Raw genomic sequence first — 23494 nt, forward strand, 5'->3', positions numbered from 1 at the left:
TCCCCTCTTCTACCACCTCACCAAAGTTGGTGGTCCCCAGAATTATAATTTATCTTCCCTTCCCATCTCACTGTATACCTTCCCTAACGTGTTCATCCTTATCTGAGGCTTTGACTATACTCCTGACTCCCAATCTACATTTCCAACTCTCACTTCTCTCCTGAGCCTTGATCCTGTATGTCCAGCTGCCCTACTTGAAAGCAGCACTACCAGGGCAGCCCCTGATGCACATAAACTTCATACATGATTTCTTCTTCACCCTCCCAATCTGGCCCCTCTCCTGAATTCTCCATCTTAGTTCATAACATCACTGTTAACCCAGTCATCCAAGTTAGGAAAACTTTAATTCATTTATAATCCATGAAACCATGAAAAATTATCTCCTAAAACCTTAAAGAGAGCACTTCACACTCTCAAATAAAGACCTCCATTGCCCAACTACTGACTATCAGCAGAAGACCCCCTTCTTTGTCTTCAGCATGAAGCACCAGGCCTAATCGGACTCTGACCCACTTCTGGCAGATCACCTCCTCCCACATCCCCAGGCTACCCTATGCTTGAGCCCCACTGGACTATTTACAGTGTGAGATTCTTTCACATTTCTAGCCTTGCATATGCTGCTGCTGCCACCTACAGCAGTGACTCTCAACAGGGGACAATTTTGCCCCTAGGGGACATCTGGCAATGTCTGGGGACACTTTTTGATTGTCACACTGGGAGAAAGGGGTGTTACTAGCATTTAGTGGGTGGAGGCCAGGGATGCTGTTAAATATCCTACAGTGCACAGGATAGCCCCCACTACAAAAGTGTCCAGCCCTATATAATAATGCTGAGATGGGGAATCCCTGCCCTAGAATCTCTTTGATTTCTCTGCCTGATGAACTCCAGTTTACCTATCAAGACTCGGTTCAAATGTCACCTCCTCTGGGAAACCTTCCTCTACCAACCAGGTCCTCTCTCCAGATAAATAATGTCACATCTTTCTACTTTTTCATACACACCTCTATTTAGCACATCACATATTAGACTGAAAATTTTTATGTTTACAAGCATACTAGAATGGGAGCTCCCCTAAATAGAGACTGTATTTTACTCATCTTTTATTCTCAGTGCTTGGGACAGTGCCTGGCACTCAAATGTGTACTGGATGAATTAAACAAGACACATCTACAGAGAATACAAAATATTTTCAAGCAAACAATTCAGCACTCTAAATCTGTCTGAAATTAACGATTCCTCAGTTCTAAGAAATATACATGTACAAATATACATTTTTCACCAACTTTCTAAAACTAGTCATTAACATTGTGGCATCACATTTTAGAATATTTATAAATTACATTGGTTTATATAAGTGCTGCTCAAAATAAATTTAACCAAATCTCTCTAAATATTCTGCTAAATTTAGTAAAATAGGGACTGGAAAATAATGGAACATTAAAGTAAGTATATATTTAAAACATCTATTTTAGGAAGAACAATAAAATAAGAAAATATTGAAATGTAAAATCTTGAGATTAGTGTTAAAGGCTTTGAAATAATTAAGACATAAGTTTATTACAGTTCTACTATACTAGGCTTAAGCAATTTACCTATTTAGGATTAAGTTACATATAATGAACAAAAACTTTTATAACAAAAAGAAAAAATGTAAAAAATAATTCTAATAAAAATATGAATATAAGTAAAGAATGGAAGACATTCAAGCTTGGGAAAAATGCTAATGCACATTAAATAATAGGGTACTGAAATCTCTAAGCATCCTAACAACATAACATAGGAGATTTAGAAAACAACAGATGGGGGAAATAAAATAACAGTAGAGAAAACTAACTACTATACAGATTTAGAAATCTGAATAGCAATCATTGTTGTAACTGTATACATAGTACCTTAGCTCCTTAACCTGCTTCTCGATTGAACTGACAAAATATTACACATACTGTTAAAATATCAAGTATTTATTTTCAGATCAAAAGTCATTATATAGCCTTTACAAAAGTAATACTGTATTTCAAAAGGCATATGTAATAAACATATGCCAGTCACTGTTATGTTGTTTGCTATGCCTGAAATCAACATTACTATGCAGACAGACTACAAAGTCTCATCTTCACTCTTAAGTTGTAAACACAGAACACAGACAGTGTCCCAGATACAGGTAAAAGTTCTCATTAGATTTAAAAAATCAGTCATGAATAAGCTGTTGATTACAGAAAGCTAGAAACTCAATTTTATACTGCTAGAGACTGGTAGCTAAACATATAAGAAAAGAAGTTGTAGACTCTCAGTGCTTTAGAAACCAGGTTCTCTGACCAAAGCAGTGATTTAATTTCATGGCTGCTCAGTACAGATAGCTGACATTACTAAATGCTACTCTAATATCAACTTGTTAAATGTGAATCCAGACTCAGCATATCAGAATACTAACCCAGACTAACTGGAGTCATGGGAAATATTTTGGGAGCTGTTTATTTATAAGTAAGTTACAATATACCACTATAATTAGATTAATATATAATTATTGATAAACACAAGATTATTTCTAAAACCCATTATTGTTGCCACTGCTATATTTAGAAAAAACAACACTAGAATCTTCCCCATAAAACAGGCCTTTGATTTATCAATTAGATCTATTTAGATATAGCATAAATTAAATTTAACTGTCACTATATGGTTTACAATGCTTTTATAAAGAGAAGTCTAATAAACATTAAAAGGGGGGACAATTTAAGTCTCCAGCAAACTGCACACTTCTGAATTATTTTATAACCCAATAATCTACCAAAAGATAGAATCTGCACAAAGTTATAAATTTGATTGTCACAAAAAATATTTAAGTTAGCTTACCTAAGCATAAATAAAACCAGTAACAATGGATATTTTTAACAATGCAAAAGGCATTTGATCCACATTTCATTAAAAAACACATTTAAAATACTCTTCTCAAAAGCATCCACAACAAACTATAATTATTACCACAAAATAAACTATTTTAAGGTGTTTCTACAAATATTTCTACATGAATTATTCCTTTCAGATTATTTCATTAAGTGTAAAATAAATTTATAAGTAACATTAATTCAATTAGCATACTATTAATGTTTCTTCTCAGTGCCACTTCATTTCTTTCTTTCAGGAAGAAAAACAGTTGATTAGATTATAATCTCCTAAAAGCTGGTTTTAGAAAAGTTTCCTAAATGGAATTTAAAATTCTAAATTATAGATCAGAATTTGAAATCTGATCTTTTTTTATCCTTAGTAAAGTAGTGGCTTATATTAACATCTGGGCATTGGTAACAATTATTATATTTACCAGATTTCAGAAGAGAGAAAATAAACTAGCAAATACTATTTTATTCACCTAAAGTTACTTATCCAGAAGTTTTTTTTTTTAAAAACAATCTTTAATAAACATATTGGATGTTACAAAAACACAGATAAGGTTTTTTCCCCCCAAAACTATGATGTACTGTCATGTAAAATTGCTTTAGTTAGAAAATTTTTTAAATTTCCTGGAATCTGGTAAAACATTCCAAATACAGAAATTTTAAAAATCTATTTCAGTTCAAACCATTTTAAATACTTTGGAACGGCCAAATTACATAAAGAACTTTTGGCTAAGATTCATAAGAGTTAAATTACTAATATAATAAAGCTGAATTGTCAAAAAAATGAAAAGGTAAATAGAAAATTGTGGGAAATGCCTAGCAATTTAAACCAAATTCAAAAATATTAAAACTTAGAATTCAATATTGTTGAAAGAGTGAGTTACATTTTAGAAGGCAGTATTAACTCGTGGCTAAAGAAAAATAGGGTGGAAACAAAATTCCTGTGGTTAAGGGTATATACAAATACAAATGCCATTTATTTTTCCTCTGCTTTAAACATGCAGCATAATAGTTTTTATGAATGATCTTATAAACACATGTATTTGAGATATAGTTTCTCTATGATAATTTATAACAAGATCTTCACACTTTGATATGGGTTTTTGTTTAATATTTTAAATAAGCATTCTAAATTTTACTCTATTTCATAATGATTAAGAAGGGGAGAAAACAAAATGATCATTTGAAAATAGGAATAAAGTACTGAGCTACACAATAGAATACTATATCATTTAAAGGAAAAATATACCAAGATAAAATGTTATGAAATAGACTGCTATTCAAAGTTTTTTTTGCTGTAGAAAGTTTTTTATGTTGCAGAAAAGTTTTATAGCTTAAATCACTTAGGAAGATTTTTAAAAATATACATTTTGTACACTGGTAAAATAACAAATAGAGTAAAAAACTATACGTAGAGTTCTTCAGAATTACAAATATAAAATTTATGACTACAAAATACTGCTAGCTAAGGACCAGGAAAATATATAAAACTGCTTGGTTATAATAAATGTTCTCCAAATATTTCATTAAGTTATTCTCATATAAATTAACATTTACCAAGACCAAAGGAAACTTACCTTGCAAGAATTAGACAGTTCATTTGTGCAATCTCTGTTGCTGTCTCTTGATAAATTATCCACTTTACCTTCATTTCCAGATGCAAACTTTATGAGTAACTGAGATGGTCCCCCTTTAGAACAATTGTGCTTAAGGCTGGATAGACAGGAAATATTTGGATAAGCTCCTCCCAATGAAATACTTCTTTGTAAAATACCATGGTTTTTGTTCATCTGTGGATGTGGTCTTTGCAATTCTCCATTGATATTTATTTGACAATCTACATTTTGGGAGGATGGCAAACATGCAGATGTCCTATGCATGAGCTTAATATACTCTGAATCAGAATTAAGCTTAATTTCTGACATTTCTGGTTTACAATCACCATTTGTTGTTTCACAATCTAATGTAGTTGCTTTTCGTTGGGTGAAATGCACTGAAACACAAGAATATCCTTCAGATGACTTTTCACAGACAGTCTGTCTGGGAGTATTATTCGAAAGAACAATTTTCTTCTGTAACGAGCCCTTCCTGTGAAGCGGCTGTATGTCTCTTACTTCTCCGGGGGTACAAATTGTTTTAGATAACCGAAGTCCATTGACAGCTGTTGAAAGAAATCCTTTAGCACTAGTGCCATCCTCATTATGTGCAATTTCACTAGGAGAAATAATAAACTGGTGTGAAGTTTGATAGGATCCTTTGCTCAGAAGAGTACATGGACTTGTTGGAGAAGTCGGTGGGGTAGCTGAAGGACTCCTAGGAAAAATGACTAAGGAGGAGCAACGTTTTAGTGGAATTTTTGTGTTCCTACTCACTGGCAATTTCATAATCTCTAATCCATGTTCTAAGTCATCCTGGACAAAAGGATCTGTACTTGTACTTCTTGAAAAAATTTCACAAGGAGTAGTATTCCTGTTTGGCACACTTCTATTGGAGGTGCTGTCAGAAGGTAAATTTCCACCCAAAAAAGTATCATCACTTGGTGGAAAAGTATAACTACTACTGTCACTGATGACACTGTTAGTATATGAACCTCCACTTGTGATACTTGCACATGACCCAAAATCACTACCGTTGCTGCTGTAAGACCCATTATCACTGGTTGAAAAGTTACTAAGGCTACCACTACAAATGGCTGGACTGCTTACAAGGTGACCATCATTCACAGCATTCAATTCATTATCGACCACAGCACTGCTGTAAATACCATCCTTCAAGATACAAGTAAATGAAGCATCATCACTATCAGCTAAGACATTGCTAGGCTGAAGATATCCACTGTACCTTGTTGGCTGTAGTGAAATCTGTAGACAGCTGCTCTTTTTATTAACATTTTCAGATGAGGGAACAGATGATCTTTCTTGAGACTGAATGTTTTCCTTTATTAACGGAGCTAGTGCAGTCTGTCTGGGAGTCAGCTTCATTTGAACAACGTTAGACGTTGAAATCCGTGTTGGTCTTTTGAAGCACATGTGAACATGGCTATCCAAGTCATCTCCGGAAGTTTCTGACAAAGGGTAAGTATTGCTTCTTCTGGCTGCAAAGTGCAATCGTAAGCTTTGTGCCATTTGTTCTCATTTCCAAACATGTTAAGGGCTGAAAGTCATAACAAAGATCTCTGTCCGTAGACAGGCTAGAAGCAGCTGCACTGCATCAAAAGAAAAAATCATTTGTGGTGCCTAAAAGAGCTATTAAGTAGTAGTCTTTATCCTAAGTAAAACATTAGATACCAGATATCATAGAAAGAAAAAGACGACCCATTCCAGAGACTGACGTTTCCAAAATGTCTTGAATCGCTTGTAGTCAAAATGCCTTCACTTACAAAGCACTTGATTTCCAGCGACCTTTAAGCTGAGCTCAGCTGCAGCACACTGACTCAAACACAGCCAACCTTGTTTCAATTATACCTTCTCCAATTTGCATGAATGAGTAACACAAGAACAACAATCTTCTAACATTTCAAGTTGAAACAGTATTTTTTCACCCCAGCTCTACTAAATGAACATTTAACTATGTGAATCGCAGTGCCTATACTTTCTCCAGCCGACTTTGCCCACTAATATTTTTACCCATAGGTATAGAATTACAGGAAGTTGGTAGGAACAAAACCCCATGTAATTAAGCATCAAATCAAAGATTGAATTTCCAAATAGTAGCCATACTAGGAATCTAGTCAAGTTAGTTAATATAGGGACTGTTAATTTTTTTTTTAATGTGTGAATTCAAACAGTTAGGTAAATTTGGAAATACCAAAACTTTACAATGAATTAAAACTTTAGCACTGCATCAAATAGATACATATTTTAGCTTCCAAAGTGCTAGTTACATAAAAAGTGAAAGCTTAAGGACAGAACTACAAAATTAACCTAGTAATACCATTGCAAAACTGAAGCATAGGTTCAAGAAAAAAAGTTTAAGAGAAGCTGTCACTAAGCATTTTCTCCTGTAATTTTAAGGCCTTTTCCAGCCAAGTAGAACAGTCTTTAAATGATGCCATTTATATTTTGACTATTAAAACTGCCAAGAAATAGCCTAAGCAAACATTCCAATAAAAATATATGCAGATTAGAAAAAAAAACTATACCCCAAGATAATTTGAACACACAGGATATTTTATTCCACTGTCTCTGCAATTCATTCACTTAAGAGAGTGTTGTGGTAAGTAAAGAAGTCTAAAAAGGATTTAACACATCAAATAAACATATCTCAATGCCAATTCTGTTCTGAAAAACTCTAAGAGCTCTTTGCTGGCCCCTGCTGGTACTTTGAAACAATCCATTTAGCTGTTTGATATCTATAAAGAAATACAAACCAAGCTGCACATTTCTTTATATAAACAAAGTACATACTTGTTTACATTTTTGAGAGCTAGCCCTACCCTAGAGGTGGAATTACTCACCAGTGCTGATAAAGCTCCCACAGTAGAGAACAGTGGACTGTTTGTCCTTTTAGAGGTTGTGATTTTGTATATATATTTTTTCTGCGTTGTATTTATTTAACCTTTATTTTCAGTTTACTAGGCAATAAAAATTTAATATTTTAATTTCTCTCTCAAATGCCATAGACCAAGGTTGGTATTCTATTTGAAAGAAACAAATTTATTTTTAAATAATACTCTAGGGTATATTTAAATCCCTTACCTAAATTTTATAGCTGGAACTCCAGTAATAAATATATACTGGCTCATTCATAGGAAAGTAAAAGGTAAAATAGTTCCGTTGTTTATACCACATGCTACTACACCCAAGTTGTATTTTTCTAAGTAAGTTTTTTTTCCTAAGTAAAAGCAAATATGTAAAACATATACTCATACTTTGTTAAAAAAAAACTGCTTAAGATAGATCTGTTTTTGATCAGAATTTTCTAAACAGATTTTTAATCAATTAAGACACAAAACAGAATTATGGGAATTTATTGCATTTCATTTGACTAGAATGAAACAGCCCTGTTTTTGAATGCATACAATAGTTGGAAACTTAGTAATACAATTATTATGTTATTTTTGCTTTTGTATAAACTACCTCCTTTATGATTTTACAGACTTCAGTCAATATTCTCTTAACATCTTTTTCTTTTAAATAAGGAGGAGTCCTGTTTTACTCTGCCTTCAAATGACTTCAGCGTTCTTTCTGGGATTAAGTGTGGGGTCTAATAACTCAAAGAATGAATCCCTTCTAATAGGCTAATCAATGAGATCTAATTGTTCATGCCTGTGGCCTAAAACTTCCAGGAAATAAGAAAAGCTCCTCTGATTATTAACATATAAAATAATGAACTCCAAGTGTTTGGTCAGATAAATGTCTTCTCTTTGGTAAGCTTCACTATAAGCATCAGTTCCATATCCCCTAACTAGATTTTAACTTTCCAGAGAGCATGGGCCATAACTACACATTTCTTCTGATGCTCCTGAGCTCGTCCTGGGCACAAAGTAAGTACCAAAAGACACCAGACAGAAGCCTGGATGGATAGATGGATGGTGTCATCACAGTCACTCTGAATGCCTAATGCCTTCTTTCAGGATTTTTCTTGTTGTTGTTGAAGTTGATCCAGCTGCCACTTTTAAAGAAATATCAAAAAGCACTGCGGGTGGACAAGAAAGAATGACGTTCGAAAAATTTACAGAGAGGGTTTCAGCCAAGGAAAAGTAAGGTAAGAGAATCACATGCACTTCCTAGCACTCTAGTCTGAGTTTAAATTCTAGGGAGGCTGAACAATTTGCATTGCTGGCTGAGGTCTGAAATTGCATAGGATCTATACTGCTATTACAGCAGTTACATGGGAAATCGGGGAACTTGCTATAAAATGTAGTCCCTCAGTCCAGCAAATACCAAAACAGGAGTGTTAATCCTAACCTTAAGTGTAGAAGAACTGGAGGGACATGGCAGCCCTCATCTGGAAAGAATCCATGCAAGTCCTACATAGAATTTCATATTCTGGAATGAAACAGATAATGTCTTAGGATTGAAGCTAAGAACCTCACATTCAGAGCTGTTGGTTACTGATCATCTACATGGAAAATAATGCGATTATCTACATGGTATGGATAGGCTCTGGGTAATCTTAATCATTGACTGAACTTTGAAGGCCAAAGTCCGCTGTGGTGGTTAATTGTATGTATCAACTTCGATGGGTTATGGTACCCACTTGTTTGGTCAAACATCAGTATAGACATTGCTATGAAGACATTTAGACATGATTAGCATTTAAATCAGTAGTCTCTGAGTAGAGCACATTACCCTCCACAATGTGTGTGGGTCTCATCCAATCAGTTGAGGGCTTTGAAAGCAAACACAGGTTGTGTAAGAAGCAGCAATTCTGCCTCAAGACTACAATGTAGAATCCCTGCCTAAGTTCTCAGCTTCCTGGCCTGCCCTGCAGATTTCAGATTGAAGTCTTCACTATATATATATTGTATGGAAATATATATATTCATATATTATACATAATTTCATATATAAAATATATGAAAAATAAATAATACATAAAATATATACACAATCTATTGTTTCTGTTTCTCTGGAGAACCTTCACTAATACAACTGCTAAACGTGAGAAGCACAGGGTCTCCACCCAGAATATAGGTGGCTCCTAAAACTGGTGGCTGAATGCGTACAGGTGTACGTCTTAGACTGGTGACACAGTGCTAACTTTTGCATTGGTGGGTAGAGTTTTTTTAAGACACATCATTCTGAAATGTTCTGTCATTATTGCCACCACTACCACCACCATCACCATAATGAAACGACAATATTTTATAACCCTCAAGTCTTAAAATTGGCTGGAAAAAAGTGATATAAGCCTACTCTTTCTTGAAAGCAAGTATCACTTATATTACAAACGTTTTCCAGATGACTAAAGTTGTTTCTGCTTAATATTATACTTGTGTTCTTCACCCTCCATTTTCCAAGAGAATTTGCTAGGAAAATGGTACATTTTAAATTTACTTGTGAGTGCCTCAGCAGAATAAAGACGGAATGACATTTATAATGACACAGGTCACTTGTTGCTATACAATCAGGTCCGTTACTCCACCAATGGCTATAGTTTCTATAACATCTCAGGTCATCTCTATACCTCCCTTACCTGCAAAGACTAGCAACAAATCAGAGGACTAGAATGACACACACCACCATGTTCTAATTATCTTTGGCTCTTTGTTTTGCTGGTAAACCGAGTTTCTCAAGAAAAGCTGTATTTCCCACGCATAGAAGAGCATCTAACACAGTAGATATACTAAATGGTATATCTTAGCTAACACAAGATATATCATATCAGAGAGCTACAAACGCATTAAGTCTATGAATGTTAAATGACACTTTATATTTGTATCATGATAAAGAATTTTCCAAGTATTTTCATCGTCATTGTCTCATTTTATCCTCACAATATGCTTGAGACAGGCAGGGCAAATATTGTTGTCCTCATTTTTTAAATGTGAGAAGGTATTTTTAGAAGGATTGAATAATTTGTTTAGGGTTACAAGCTAATGCCCCAAAAGAAAGGCAGGATTATAATAGAATTTCTTAGTCCTTAGTGTGGGGATCTATAATAACTTTTTTTTTCCCCCGAGATGGAGTCTCACTCCCCGAGATGGAGTCTCACTCTGTTGCCTAGGCTGGAATGCAATGGTGTGATCTCAGCTCACTGCAACCTCCACCTCCTGGCTCAAGCAATTCTCATGCCTCAGTCTCTAGAGTAGCCGGGACTACAGGTGCGCACCATCAGGCCTGGCTAATTTTTGTATTTTTAGTAGAGACGCAGTTTCACCATGCTGGCCAGGCTGGTGTCGAACTCCTGACCTCAGGTGTTCATCTAACCTCAGGAACACCTCCTGATTCACCCGCCTCAGCCTCCCAAAGTGCTGGGATTACAGGCGTTACAATATCTTGATTAATGTGTTATTTGTTTTTTCATATGGTTAAAAGTTTTAAAAATTTTGTCATATTTATCCATCTATAAATATCCAACTGTTAATATCAAAGGCAATACTTTTTTCTTCCAACCTATCATAACACACTTTATAGTATTATATACACAGTAAATGCTTAAGGAATGTTAATTCACTGATTAGTGTTTGACAAACAGCCATTCTAGCCATTAAGAAAGAGTCACGCCAATACTAAAGTTGCTGGCAAAATGGACCAGACAATTAAGCATGGTGGAAAGCACAAACGTGAGCTGTCCCTCTTTGTGGACAACATGCAAATAACGCAAATAAAATAGTTCACCAATAATACACTCAATGATCAGGCAAAATTCACATCAGTATCAGTGGCAACAGGAAAAATAACAGTAATACCATGATCTAGCAATTCAACTCTAAAACATATCTCTTAGAGATAGACTCAGACACGTATATAGGTAGACACAAAAATGTTTATCAATTTGTAAGAGCAAAATACTGGAAATAACACTAATATCTATTAAGGAAGTTAAATACATAAATTATAGCATTATGATTTTTCAGAATATAGAAAATTATGCATCATTGAAATGTGTATCACAGATCTCACAAATATGTTAAGCAAAAAAGCATAACAGAGGAATGTCTATAGAGATATACTATTTTTACAAATTAAAAAATATGCAAAATAAACAATGTGGGTTTTTGTTTTTTGGAGACAGAGTTTCGCTCTTGTCACCTAGGCTGAAGTGCAATGGTGTAATCTTGGCTCACTGCAACCTCCACCTCCTGGGTTCGAGCAAGTCTCCCACCTCAGCCTCCCAAGTAGCTGGGACTACAGGTGCCCAGCATCACGCCTAACTAATTTTTGTATTTTTATTACAGACAGAGTTTCACCATGTTGGCCAGCCTGGTCTTGAACTCCTGACCTCAGGTGATCCACCTGCCTCGGCCTCCCAAAGTGCTGGGATTACAGGCATAAGCAACCATGCCTGGCCAACAATGTGTTTTTTGGGGATATATATACATGTGATAAAAGTATTTTAAAAAGCAAAGAATGATAAATACAAAATTGAGGACAGTGGCTACTACTTGTGGAGGAAGAAAAGAAGATGCTACTAAGGAGGGATCTAGGGAGGGTTTCAAAGATTTTGATAATGTTCTAGTTCTTAAGCTGAGTAACGTGTATACATATTTGTCTTATTATTTAAAATATTTATATTATGTGGGCTTTTTTGTATGTATATTTCATGAGTTAAAAACAAAACACACACAAAAACTCCACCAATACAAAGTTTAATTTGTTTCCATCTAGAAGGGACCAGCCTGGCCAACATGGTGAAACCCTGCCTCTACTAAAAATACAAAAATAAGCTGGGCAAGGAGGCGGGTGCCTGTAATCCCAGCTACTTGGAAGGCTGAGGCAGGAGAATAGCTTGAACCTGGGAGGCAGAGGTTGCAGTGAGCTGAGACTGCGCCACTGCACTCCAGCCTAGGCAACAGAGTGAGATTCTGCCAAAAAATAATAATAATAAATAAAGGAAAACAGGTCTATAGATTCAGAGGGGAAAAAAAGGAAAACACTTTATATTCTTTTAAAAAAGCAAAAACACAGACAGAAAACAAATAGCTCTGTAACTAACCATATCTGATAATCAAATCAGCAACATCTGTCACTTAGCCTTAAAAATTAGATGGCCAGGCTGGGCATGGCAGCTCATGCCTGTAATCCCAGCACTCTGGGAGTCAGAGGCAGGCAGATCACAAGATCAGGAGATCAGGACCATCCTGGCCAACATGGTGAAACCCCATCTCTACTAAAATTCACAAAAATTAGCCAGGTGTGGTGGTGAGCGCCTGTGGTCCCAGCTACTAGGGAGGCTGAGGCAGGGGAACTGCTTGAACCCTGGAGGCGGAGGTTGCAGTGAGTTGAGACTGCGCCACTGTGCTCCCACCTGGCGACAAAGTGAGACTCCATCTCAAAAAAAAAAAAAAAAAAAAAAAAATATATATATATATATATATATATATATATATATATATATATATATGTATGTATATATTGCCAGTCAGTGATAGTCTTCTTTGGCAGCAATAATGTACTTTTGCTTAGTATGATGTTTATTAAAGATTTCAGTGGCAATATCTTTAGTTGATAGTATAATTACCATTTCTTGAGGGCAAAAAAAACATGAATGTAGTTTAACACTAAAAACAGACTTTTTTTTTAAAAAAAGCTAGTTTCTCTGTTAGCTAAAAAATGAACAAAACTGTTTAATTTTTCTGGTGCTTGTAACTGATAAGCTTTGCACACATAACACTGTTTCTATACTTACCTGTTCAAATCTTACAGGTTTAAAATATAGATGTAAGATGCTAAGAAGAGGGTTTGAGATTGGATCCTCAGAGACAAAATTAGGAAAAGGATAGGACTTTAAGAGAGTCTTTAGGAATTCAGAAATCAGAACAATCATTTTATAAAAAGAACATCAGGTTTAACTTTGCTTTTTGCTTCTGTAAGAGCTGGTCATCTTTGAGAAGACTTTATTTGCTCATTCCTTATCAGTGTAAAAAGGACAGATTTCCTCTGTAGAAGAGTGGGGATGAGAGAGTGGATAGGATGTCCATTGGATACAGGTAACCCTAAGAAAGGCCACTGTAGTGAGGAGGCGCAACTGAAGGATACCCTGGGAAGATTCCCAGAGCCATGGAGTAGGAACCAGGGGTCACGGGCGAGTGAGAGGGAAGGCAGGACAAAGAGGTTGGTTTTCTGTCCTCTCCTGCCACAGGAGGTCTTGAGTAAGACCTTATAATATGTTGGCAATCAGAAGAGGTGCTTGGGAGGAGAATGGAAAGGGAGCGAGTAGGACCAGGAGGAAGAAAACAAATTCTATCTCCCTCACCATTTTGCCCAGAGTCTCCATAACCACCCCCAAGCCATCTCTCAAATCCCAGACTGCTTACCCACTTCCCCTGGCTGCTCTACTGAAACGTACCCTTACTTCATATTTCATATAAGCACAATATAACTTACCAATCGGTTTTCGTCAAACACTTCAAAAAGAAGCCGGTGCTGCTGAGGATGAACCTAAGTAAGAAAAACACAATCTTTATTTAAAAACAAGTAAACATCAACCCACAGATACTCAGAAATAAATGCTTAAAGATGCTGCCATTTGGTCAGGCGTGGTGGCTCATGCCTGTAATCCCAGCACTTTGGGAGGCCGAGGTGGGTGGATCGCCTGACGTCAGGAGTTCGAGACCAGCCTGGCCAACATGGTGAAACCTCGTCTCTACTAAAAATACAAAAATGAGCCAGGTATGGTGGCATGTGCCTGTAGTCCCAGCTACTTGGGATGCTGAGGCAGGAAAATCTCTTCAACCTGGGAGGTGGTGATTGCAGTGAGCCAAGACTGTGCCATTGCACTCCAGCCTGGGCGACATACAGAGACTCCATCTCAAGAAAAACAAAACAAAACAAACAAACAAAAAGATGTTGCCATTTGCTAATTCCGATTATTTGGAATGCATTTTAAAATTACATGAAATAAGAGCAGACTAGTCATGTGTCACTCATTTTCTAGTAGTTTCACAACAACAACAAAGTGAATCTGGTTGTTTATTTTTCAGATTTTTCTAACAGAACGAAAGGAAGTAAAAGAAAATTTCAAAAGATTACTTAAATGTTTGCAAACGCTTATAAATACAGACTAGATTTTGACATCTTATGATCAGTTTTATTTATCAGTTTAGAGCCACCCAAAGTGGACATTTATTTTTCAGAAACTAGTGTTGTGAATCCTTTTATTATTGACTTAATAAAATTACATGTTGCTTTTACTAAATAAAGTACATAGCAGTCAAAAGTATACACTGCGTTTTCACTTAAGGTTTAAGCTTTGTAGCACATGAATAAAAATTACGAGCAATATTTTGTTTTTCAAAGCCAATGCTTTCATTCTGGTGGGAATGTTTCGATATCAAAATAAAAATCGCCTACAATATATATATTATATTGAACACTGTGATATCTTAAAACATTGGTGTACATGTCAAAACTATTAATAGAAAAAAGTCCTATGCTTGTGACAAAGATATCTAGATACCTAACTCAGTGTCTACTTTTCCCTCTGAGAACATAATCCTAGTTTTACCTACAGCCACGTTCCCAGGCTCATCACACTGCACACCTCTTGAGGAAACCATTAATTTTTGAAAACTGAAGTACAACACATATTCAATGAAGTATAAAGTATACTAATGTTGGGATGAGGAAGAAAAAAGTATACTAATCTTAACTATACAGCTTGATAACTTTTAACATATACATACTGTATCATACAGTATGTATATGTAAAAATACATATACATATGTATCATATACATATACAGTATGTAAAAATACATATACAGTATGTAAAAATACATATACAGTATGTAAAAATACATATACATACTGTACATGTATATGATACATATGTATACGTATCAAACCCAGATAAAGATATTGAATACTCTGTTCTATTCTATATATTGTTTTTTTGTGAATGGTGTCCTATGGAATTGTTTAACATGGAGATCCTGAATATGTCTATCTAGAAATGTATCCCTTGTACCTACGGGCAACTAATGAAGCCAACCTAGTGCCAGTCACTCCTCAGGAGAGCTTTTCAGAGGTGGCTGACTCAGCTGGGAGAGATGTCCCTTTTGCCCCTTGCATTTATCTTTCCTTTCTGAAATGTGCTTAGGATAGCTGGCACTCCTGCAGCCATATTGTGACCATGGAGTAACTGAGGATAGACATGCCAAACATAAGGCTAGACAACATGGGGATGGAAAAATAGTGTTAAGACAGCCGGATGTGCTGGTTCACACCTGTCATCCCAGCACTCCTAGGCTGAGGCGGTAGGATCACTTGAGCCCAGGAGTTGGAGACCAGCCTGGGCATCATAGGGAGACCATCTCTACAAAAATAACAAAAATTAGCTGGGCGTCATGGCACATGCCTATAGTCCCAGCTACTCAGGAGACTGAGGCACGAGAATCGTTTGAACCTGGGAGGCGGAGGTTGCAGTGAGCCGAGATCGTGCCACTGCACTCCAGCCTAGATAACAGAGTGCAAACCTGTCCCCTCCCCTCCACCACACCCCCCAAAAAAAGGGTGGGCATGGTGGCTCACGCCTGTAATCCCAGCACTTAAGGAGGTCAAGGCAGGCAGATCACTTGAGTTCAGGAGTCTGAAACCAGCCTGGCCAACAGGGTGAAACCCTGTCTCTACTAAAAATACAAAAGTTAGCTGGGTGTGGCAGCAGGCACCTGTAATCCCAGCTAGTTGGGAGGCTGAGGCAGGAGAATCGCTTGAACCCGGGGGACAGAGGTTGCAGTGAACCAAGATCGTGCCGCCGCACTGTCCAGCCTGGGCAACAGAGTGAGACTACGTCTCAAAAAAAAAAAAAAAAAAAAAGAAAGAAAAAGAAAAAGAAAAACAGTGTAAGACGATTTTTTTTCAAAGAAGATGTAGAAGAACTTTTGAGGAGATGTAACTGAGCTAAGACTTGAAAGTTGGGAAGAATTTAAATGAGAAGGTATAGAGAACATGCACAGCAAGGTCACATGAGAAAAGAAGGCATGGGGGCAGAATGAGCGTGCTCTAAGGAAATGAGACAGACAAAGAAGACAAGATCCTTTTTTTTTTGAGATAGAGTCTCACTCTGTCACCCAGGCTGGAATGCAGTGGTGTGATCACAGCTCAGTGCAACCAGGCTCAAGCAATCCTCCTACCTCAGCCTCCTGAGGGTCTACAGGCATGCATTACCATGCTCGGCTAATTTTTAAAAAATTTTTGCAGAGACAAGGTCTCACTGTGTTGCCTAGGCTGATCTTGAACTCCTGGGCTCAAGTGTTCCTCCCGTCATGGCCTCACAAGAATATTTTTGCATTAGACACTGGCAAGAAAAGTTTGGTTAGTTAGGGTAGAGCCAGGATGGGGACACTGACATCCAGAAGAAGAGTTAAGACTTGATTGGTAGGGGGACCAAAGCAGTTTTAAAAGCAGAAATGACATAATTTAGGTGACATCTGAAGATTATTTTGTCAGTGGTGCACAAAATGAATTGGACTGGAGACAGACCCTGGTGTCTACAGGAGCTGGAGCCCTAGTAACTCAGGCAGGGCGTCAGCAGAGCTTTGCTTAGGATGGCCCCAGTGGGCGTAGGGAGGGAGACAGGGCTATAGAAACCATTTTGAGGAAAAACCTCCAAAGTAGCAATGTCTATCAAAATATCTAGCAGACACTGCAGATGTTTAATGAATATTGCTAAGAAACTAATCTGCTGTCCTGGTTCGGACTGTAATTAATAGCTTGTAACAGGATTCACTACCTCAACTATCTTTTTTTTTTCCCTTCTCACTCTGTCACCCTGGCTGGAGTACAGTGGTTCAATCCCAACTCACTGCAACCTCCGTCTCCTGGGTTCAAGCAATTCTCCTGCCTCGACCTCCCAAGTAGCTGGGACTACAGGGGCGTGCCACCAGGCCTGGCTAATTTTTGCATTTTTTTAGTAGAGACAGGGTTTCACCATGTTGGCCAGGCTGGTCTCGAACCCCTGACCTCAGGTGATCCACCCACCTCGGCCTCCCAAAGTGCTGGAATTACAGGCGTGAGCCATCACGCCTGGCCTATCTTATCTTTTTAATCTATCTTTCCTACTGTAATCGGAGTGACTTACCTAGAAGACACTTAAGCCATCTTTACACCCTACTTAAAAGTTGTCCCCAGTGGTCTAAATAACAAAATGCAAAAGCCTGAGTATGGAATGATCCTTCATGATCTGAGTCCAATTTCACTTTCTGGCCTTGTGTCCTACAAATGTCCCCCTGCCCAACCAAATATGCATCTACCCTATACTGTAATCACACTGGAAACTCACTACTAACTGCTTCTTGCATTTTCTGATTTGTACTTCTGAGCATGTTAAGGTCTATCCACTTGCAACACCTTCTCCACTCTACATGTCTACACTGTGCTCATCATTCAAGCCCAGCTCAAATGCCAACCTCTCCCTAGAGCCTGACCTCCCCATTCACTACTACTCCTCTATTTTCAAAGTAGTTGATCAGATTTACTACATTTTTTCCTTTTATTAAAGTTAATTTGGCATATGTGTGATATCTCCCTACTGAGTTATAAACATCACAAATGACTTATTCATGTTGCTTTTTGTATTTCAGAAGCATATAATAAATGCAAAAATATATTTTAAAATGTGTAGTGAGAATACTAATTAAAAATTAAAAATACTAATTAAAACATGAACATAAACAGCTATCTTCTCTCTTGGGAGATTCTATTTAAATCATAGGTAATAGTTTGTAAAAGATATAAAACCATTACAGCAAAGAAGATGAGAGGGCCATCAGCAGCTGAGCAATTTCAACAGTTACCTAGCAGACAGATGAAGCAGGGATGGAAGTGATGATGGAGGGCAGAGGAAGCTGAAAACCACCGAAAGAACAGAGTGTCAAAGCAACAGGGGCAACTGCCCTAATGACAGAATGTCTCAAATACCACCTTAGCCTCCAGATGGTACATGTACACACACGCACAAGCACGCACGCACACACACCCTCTTATTAGAGATTCTCTCTTTATGTCTGATTTCAGGAGGAGATTTAATGAAAATATAAGCATCAGATTTTTTTCCTTTTTTAAAAAAATTTATTTTAGTTTTGGGAGTACATGTACAAGTTGGTTCTATAGATAAACTGTGTGTTATGGGGTTTTTTTTGTACATATTATTTCATCCCAGGTAATAAGCATAGTACCCAACAGGCAGCTTTTCTATCCTCACCCTCCTCCTCTCCTCTACCCTCAAGCAGGCCACGGTGTCTATTGTTCCCGTCTTTGTATCCATGTGTACTCACGTTTAACTTCCACTTATAAGTGAGAACATGTGGTGGTTGGTTTTCTGTTCCTGTAAGCATCAGTTTTAATATATAAAATATAAATGGTAATTAAAAATGTAACATATAATTGTTAAATGTTTATGCATTTTACCTAGAGAAACAACAGATGATTTTTCATTTTATCACTGTTAAGTATGATAGATTACCAGAGATCACGAACGTACAAATTAGAAAAACTGTCCTCAAAGGAAAAAGATAATTTAGGAAACAAAAGAAAAGAGTTTTAAAAACCATAAGGAGTATCCTTAGAAACATTTAGGAATGTCTTGCATCCATAAAACAAAAACAAGATACTAAAAAAGGGAACTGGAAAACAAAAAAGAAGTGCTGGAATGAAAAATGACTGTTGAATTAAAATAGAAGTACTTTAAGAAAAAATTGTGGAAATCTCCCCAAAGGTAAAATAAAAAACTAAGTTGAAGAGAAATGAGTGAAAATAAAAAGGGGGATTTTCTGAACAGATTCAGTGAAAGAATTAACCCCTAATGCCCTAAAAAAAGAGGCTGGGCAAATTATGCCTTGTGTGCTAAATCCAGCCAGCCATCTACTTTTTAATTTAATGGCTCACAAGATAAGAATACTTTTTATATTTTTAAATGGTTACATTTCAGATAGGTATATAAATACCTACACCATAGCCTTGATTTTGCCTCCCAACCTACAACACCGAAAATATTTACTATCTGTCCCTTTAAGAAAAAGTTCACTGACCCTCGTCCTAGACAATCACTGTATGTTATCTATTAATTTCTCTCATGTATCTAGAATGGTACTGGTTAAGACTAGCCTTGGAAGATGTGAGAAAAGTTACTCAAACCATTTTCTGAGTCTGTGGTTCACATGAGGAATTCTGATTGAGAAGAACAGAAAATCACTCTAGGTGACCTTCCATTCAACTAGTTGGAATCCCCAAATGATAATACAAACAGAGGCAAGAAAATTATTAAAGAAATTATTCACACAATTTCCAGAGTTGAAGAGAAACAGTATTCATTAGACTGAAATGCTTACTGATATGGTTTGACTGTGTCCCTACCCAAATTTCACCTGCATTGTAATAATCCGAATGTATCAACGGCAGGGCCAGGTGGAGATAATTGAATCATGGGGGTAGTTTCCCCCATACTGTTCTCCTGGTAATGAATAAGTCTCAGGAGATCTGATGGTTTTAAAAATGGGAGTTTCCCTGCACACACTCTCTTGCCTGCTACCATGTATGATATGCCTTTGCTTCTCCTTTGCCTTCCGCCATGATTGTTAGGCCTCCCCAGCCATGTGGAACTGTGAGTCCATTAAACCTCTTTCCTTTATAAATTATCCAGTCTTGGGTACATCTTTACTAGCAGCATCAGAATGGACTAATTCACTTACCAAAGGCCAAACACAATGGATTTTAAAAACTGTACATACAAGGCATATCACTGTGAAATTTTAAAACACTGGCATAAAGATAATTATTAAAATTTTTCAGAGAAAGAGAAGGAAAGAGGGAGAAAAAAGGAACAAGTATATCTTTCAACAGGAATACAAAATACAATTGTAAAAGATGATAAAGCAATGTCTTCAAATTTATGTTCACCCAAGAATCCTATGAACAGCCAAACATAAGTTGGCTATTTATTCATCTATCACAGTTGGAAATCAACTTGGAACATGCATGCATGAGCTTTTTAATAATATGGGAAATATGATCAGAGTAACAAACAGAAACAGTTAAAAAGTGGGTAGCAGGAATAGGAGGGAGGACAGAACACCAAAATTTGTTGTTTTTCATTATAAGCCCTTTTATACTATCTCATTTTAAAACTATGTGCAAATTCTTTCACAAGATTTTTTAAATTTATTGAAGACAGAAGTAAAACTATGCTCACAAAAAATAGAGTTTATAAGATGATATTTTAAGGAAAGGCAAAAGCAGAAAAAAATAAAAATATCAGTGACAGACTTATTGAAAAAAGACTATATTAGTCTATAAATGCATAAAACAACAGAGGAAAAACGTTGCCAAAAAAAATCCAGTTTTCCAAAAAGAACAAAGGTGTTGGTAAGTATATGATTCTATTGTGTTCATAAAGAAACTGAAGCAATATTCTTGAAAATTCTGCCAGTGGTTGTGGGAACAAACAATACAGATACATCTTTAAAATAGCTTTACTAGCTATAATTCACATAGCATACATTCATCCCTTTGAAGTATACAATTCAACGGTTTTTAATATATTCAGAGAATGTGCAACCATCACCACAATTTTAGAACATTTTTACCATTACAAAATGAAACCTTATGTCTTTTAACAGATACTCCCCATTTTCCCTCAACCTTCCCAGGAAACCACTAATCTACTTTCTGTCTCCATAGATTTGCCTATTCTGGACATTTCATGTAAGTGGAATCATAAAATATATGGTCTTTTGTAATTGGCTTCTGATATGGTTTGACTGTGTCCCCACCCAAATCTCACCTTGAATTGTAGTTCGCATAATCCCTATGTGTAGTGGGAGGGACCTAGTGGGAGGTAATTGAATCATGGGGGCGGTTACCTGCATGATGTTTTCGTGATAGTGAGTGAGTTGTAATCAGATCTGATGGCTTTACCTGCATTGCCAAGACAATCCTAAGCCAAAAGAACAAAGCTGGAGGCATCATGCTACCTGACTTCAAACTATACTACAAGTATACAGTAACCAAAACAGCATGGTACTGGTACCAAAACAGAGATGTAGACCAATGGAACAGAATAGAGCCCTCGGAAATATTACCACACATCTGCAACCATGTGATCTTTGACAAACCTGACAAAAACAAGAAACGGGGAAAGGATTCCCTATTTAATAAATGGTGCTGGGAAAACTGGCTAGCCATAGGCAGAAAGCTGAAACTGGATCCCTTCCTTACACCTTATACGAAAATTAATTCAAGATGGATTAAAGACTTAAATGTTAGACCTAAAACCATAAAAACCCTAGAAGAAAACCTAGGCAATACCATTCAGGCCATAGGCATGGGCAAGGACTTCATGACTAAAACACCAAAAGCAGTGGCAACAAAAGCCAAAATTGACAAATGGGAGCTAATTAAACTAAAGAGCTTCTGTATAGCAAAAGAAAATACCATCAGAGTGAACAGGCAACCTACAGAATGGGAGAAAATTTTAACAATCTACCCATCTGACAAAGGGCTAATATCCAAAATCTACAAAGAACTTAAACAAATTTACAAGAAAAAAAAATCAAACAACTCCATCAAAAAGTGGGCAAAGGATATGCACAGACACTTCTCAAAAGAAGACATATGCAGCCAAAAGACACATGAAAAAATGCTCATCATCACTGGCCATCAGAGAATTTGCATAAATGCAAATCAAAACCACAATGAGATACCATCTCACACCAGTTAGAATGGCGATCATTAAAAAGTCAGGAAACAACAGGTGCTGGAGAGGATATGGAGAAATAGGAACACTTTTACACTATTGGTGGGACTGTAAACTAGTTCAACCATTGTGGAAGACAGTGTGGCGATTCCTCAAGGATCTAGAACTAGAAATACCATTTGACCCAGCCATCCCATTACTGGCTATATACCCAAAGGATTATAAATCATGCTGCTATAAAGACACATGCACACGTATGTTTATTGCAGCACTATTCACGATAGTAAAGACTTGGAACGAACCCAAATGTCCATCAGTGATAGACTGGATTAAGAAAATGTGGCAGATATACACCATGGAATACTACACATCCATAAAAAAGGATGAGTTAATGTCCTTGTAGGGACATGGATGAAGCTAGAAACCATCATTCTGAGCAAACTATCGCAGGGACAGAAAACCAAACACCGCATGTTCTCACTCACAGGTGGGAATTGAATAATGAGAACACTTGGACACGGGAAGGGGAACATCACACACTGGGGCCTGTCATGGGGTGGGGGGAGGGGGAGGGGGGACGGATAGCATTAGATGTACCTAATGTAAATGACGAGTTAATGGGTGCAGCACACCAACATGGCACATGTATACATATGTAACAAACCTGCACGTTGTGTACATGTACCCTAGAACTTAAAAGTATATAAAAAAAAAATCTGATGGCTTTATAAGGGGTTTTCCACCTTTTTCTTGACACTTCTACTTGCTGCTGCCATGTGAAGAGAGATGTGTTTGCTTCCCCTTCTACCATGATTGTAAGTTTTCTGAGGCCTTCTCAGCCATGCTAAACTGTGAGTCAATTAAAACTTTTTCCTTTATAAATTACACAGTCTTGGCTGGAGGCAGTGGGTCACACCTGTAATCCCAGCACTTTGGGAGGCCGAGGCAGGCAGATCACCTGAGGTCAGGAGTTCGAGACCATTCTGGCCAACAGGGTGAAACCCCGTCTCTACTAAAAATACAAAATTAGCTGGGTGTGGTGGCACACGCCTGTAATCCCAGCTACTTGGGAGGCTGAGACAGGAGAACAGCTTGAACCCAGGAGGCGGAGGTTGCAGTGAGCCGAAATTGCGCCACTGCACTCCAGCCTGGGCAACAAGAGTGAAACTCTGTCTCAAAATAATAATAATGATAATTTAAAAAAATTACCCAGTCTCAGGCATATCTTATGAGCAGTGTGAGAATGGACTAACACAGCTTCTTTCACTTAGTATAATGATTTCAAGGTTCATCCAAGTTGT

At 37.0% G+C, this 23494-nt stretch overlaps 1 protein-coding gene across 4 annotated transcripts in view; it reads right to left on the bottom strand.

Moving 5' to 3' along the window:
* Positions 1-23494, bottom strand: part of NEDD4 (NEDD4 E3 ubiquitin protein ligase) — a 171187-nt gene that overhangs the window by 84275 nt on the left and 63418 nt on the right. For 2 of the 4 annotated variants that reach the window (XM_055363995.2, XM_019011283.4), the window contains exon 5: positions 13889-13942. In XM_055363995.2, coding sequence (XP_055219970.1) covers positions 13889-13942 — 54 coding nt within the window. Of the gene's footprint in view, positions 1-4471; positions 6325-13888; positions 13943-23494 lie in introns of those variants that run through there. The other 2 variants (XM_019011279.4, XM_063699000.1) reach the window with 2 other exon arrangements.

The sequence above is a fragment of the Gorilla gorilla genome, chromosome 16 (assembly GCF_029281585.2).
Source record: "Gorilla gorilla gorilla isolate KB3781 chromosome 16, NHGRI_mGorGor1-v2.1_pri, whole genome shotgun sequence".
In the NCBI taxonomy this organism is placed as follows: domain Eukaryota; kingdom Metazoa; phylum Chordata; class Mammalia; order Primates; family Hominidae; genus Gorilla; species Gorilla gorilla.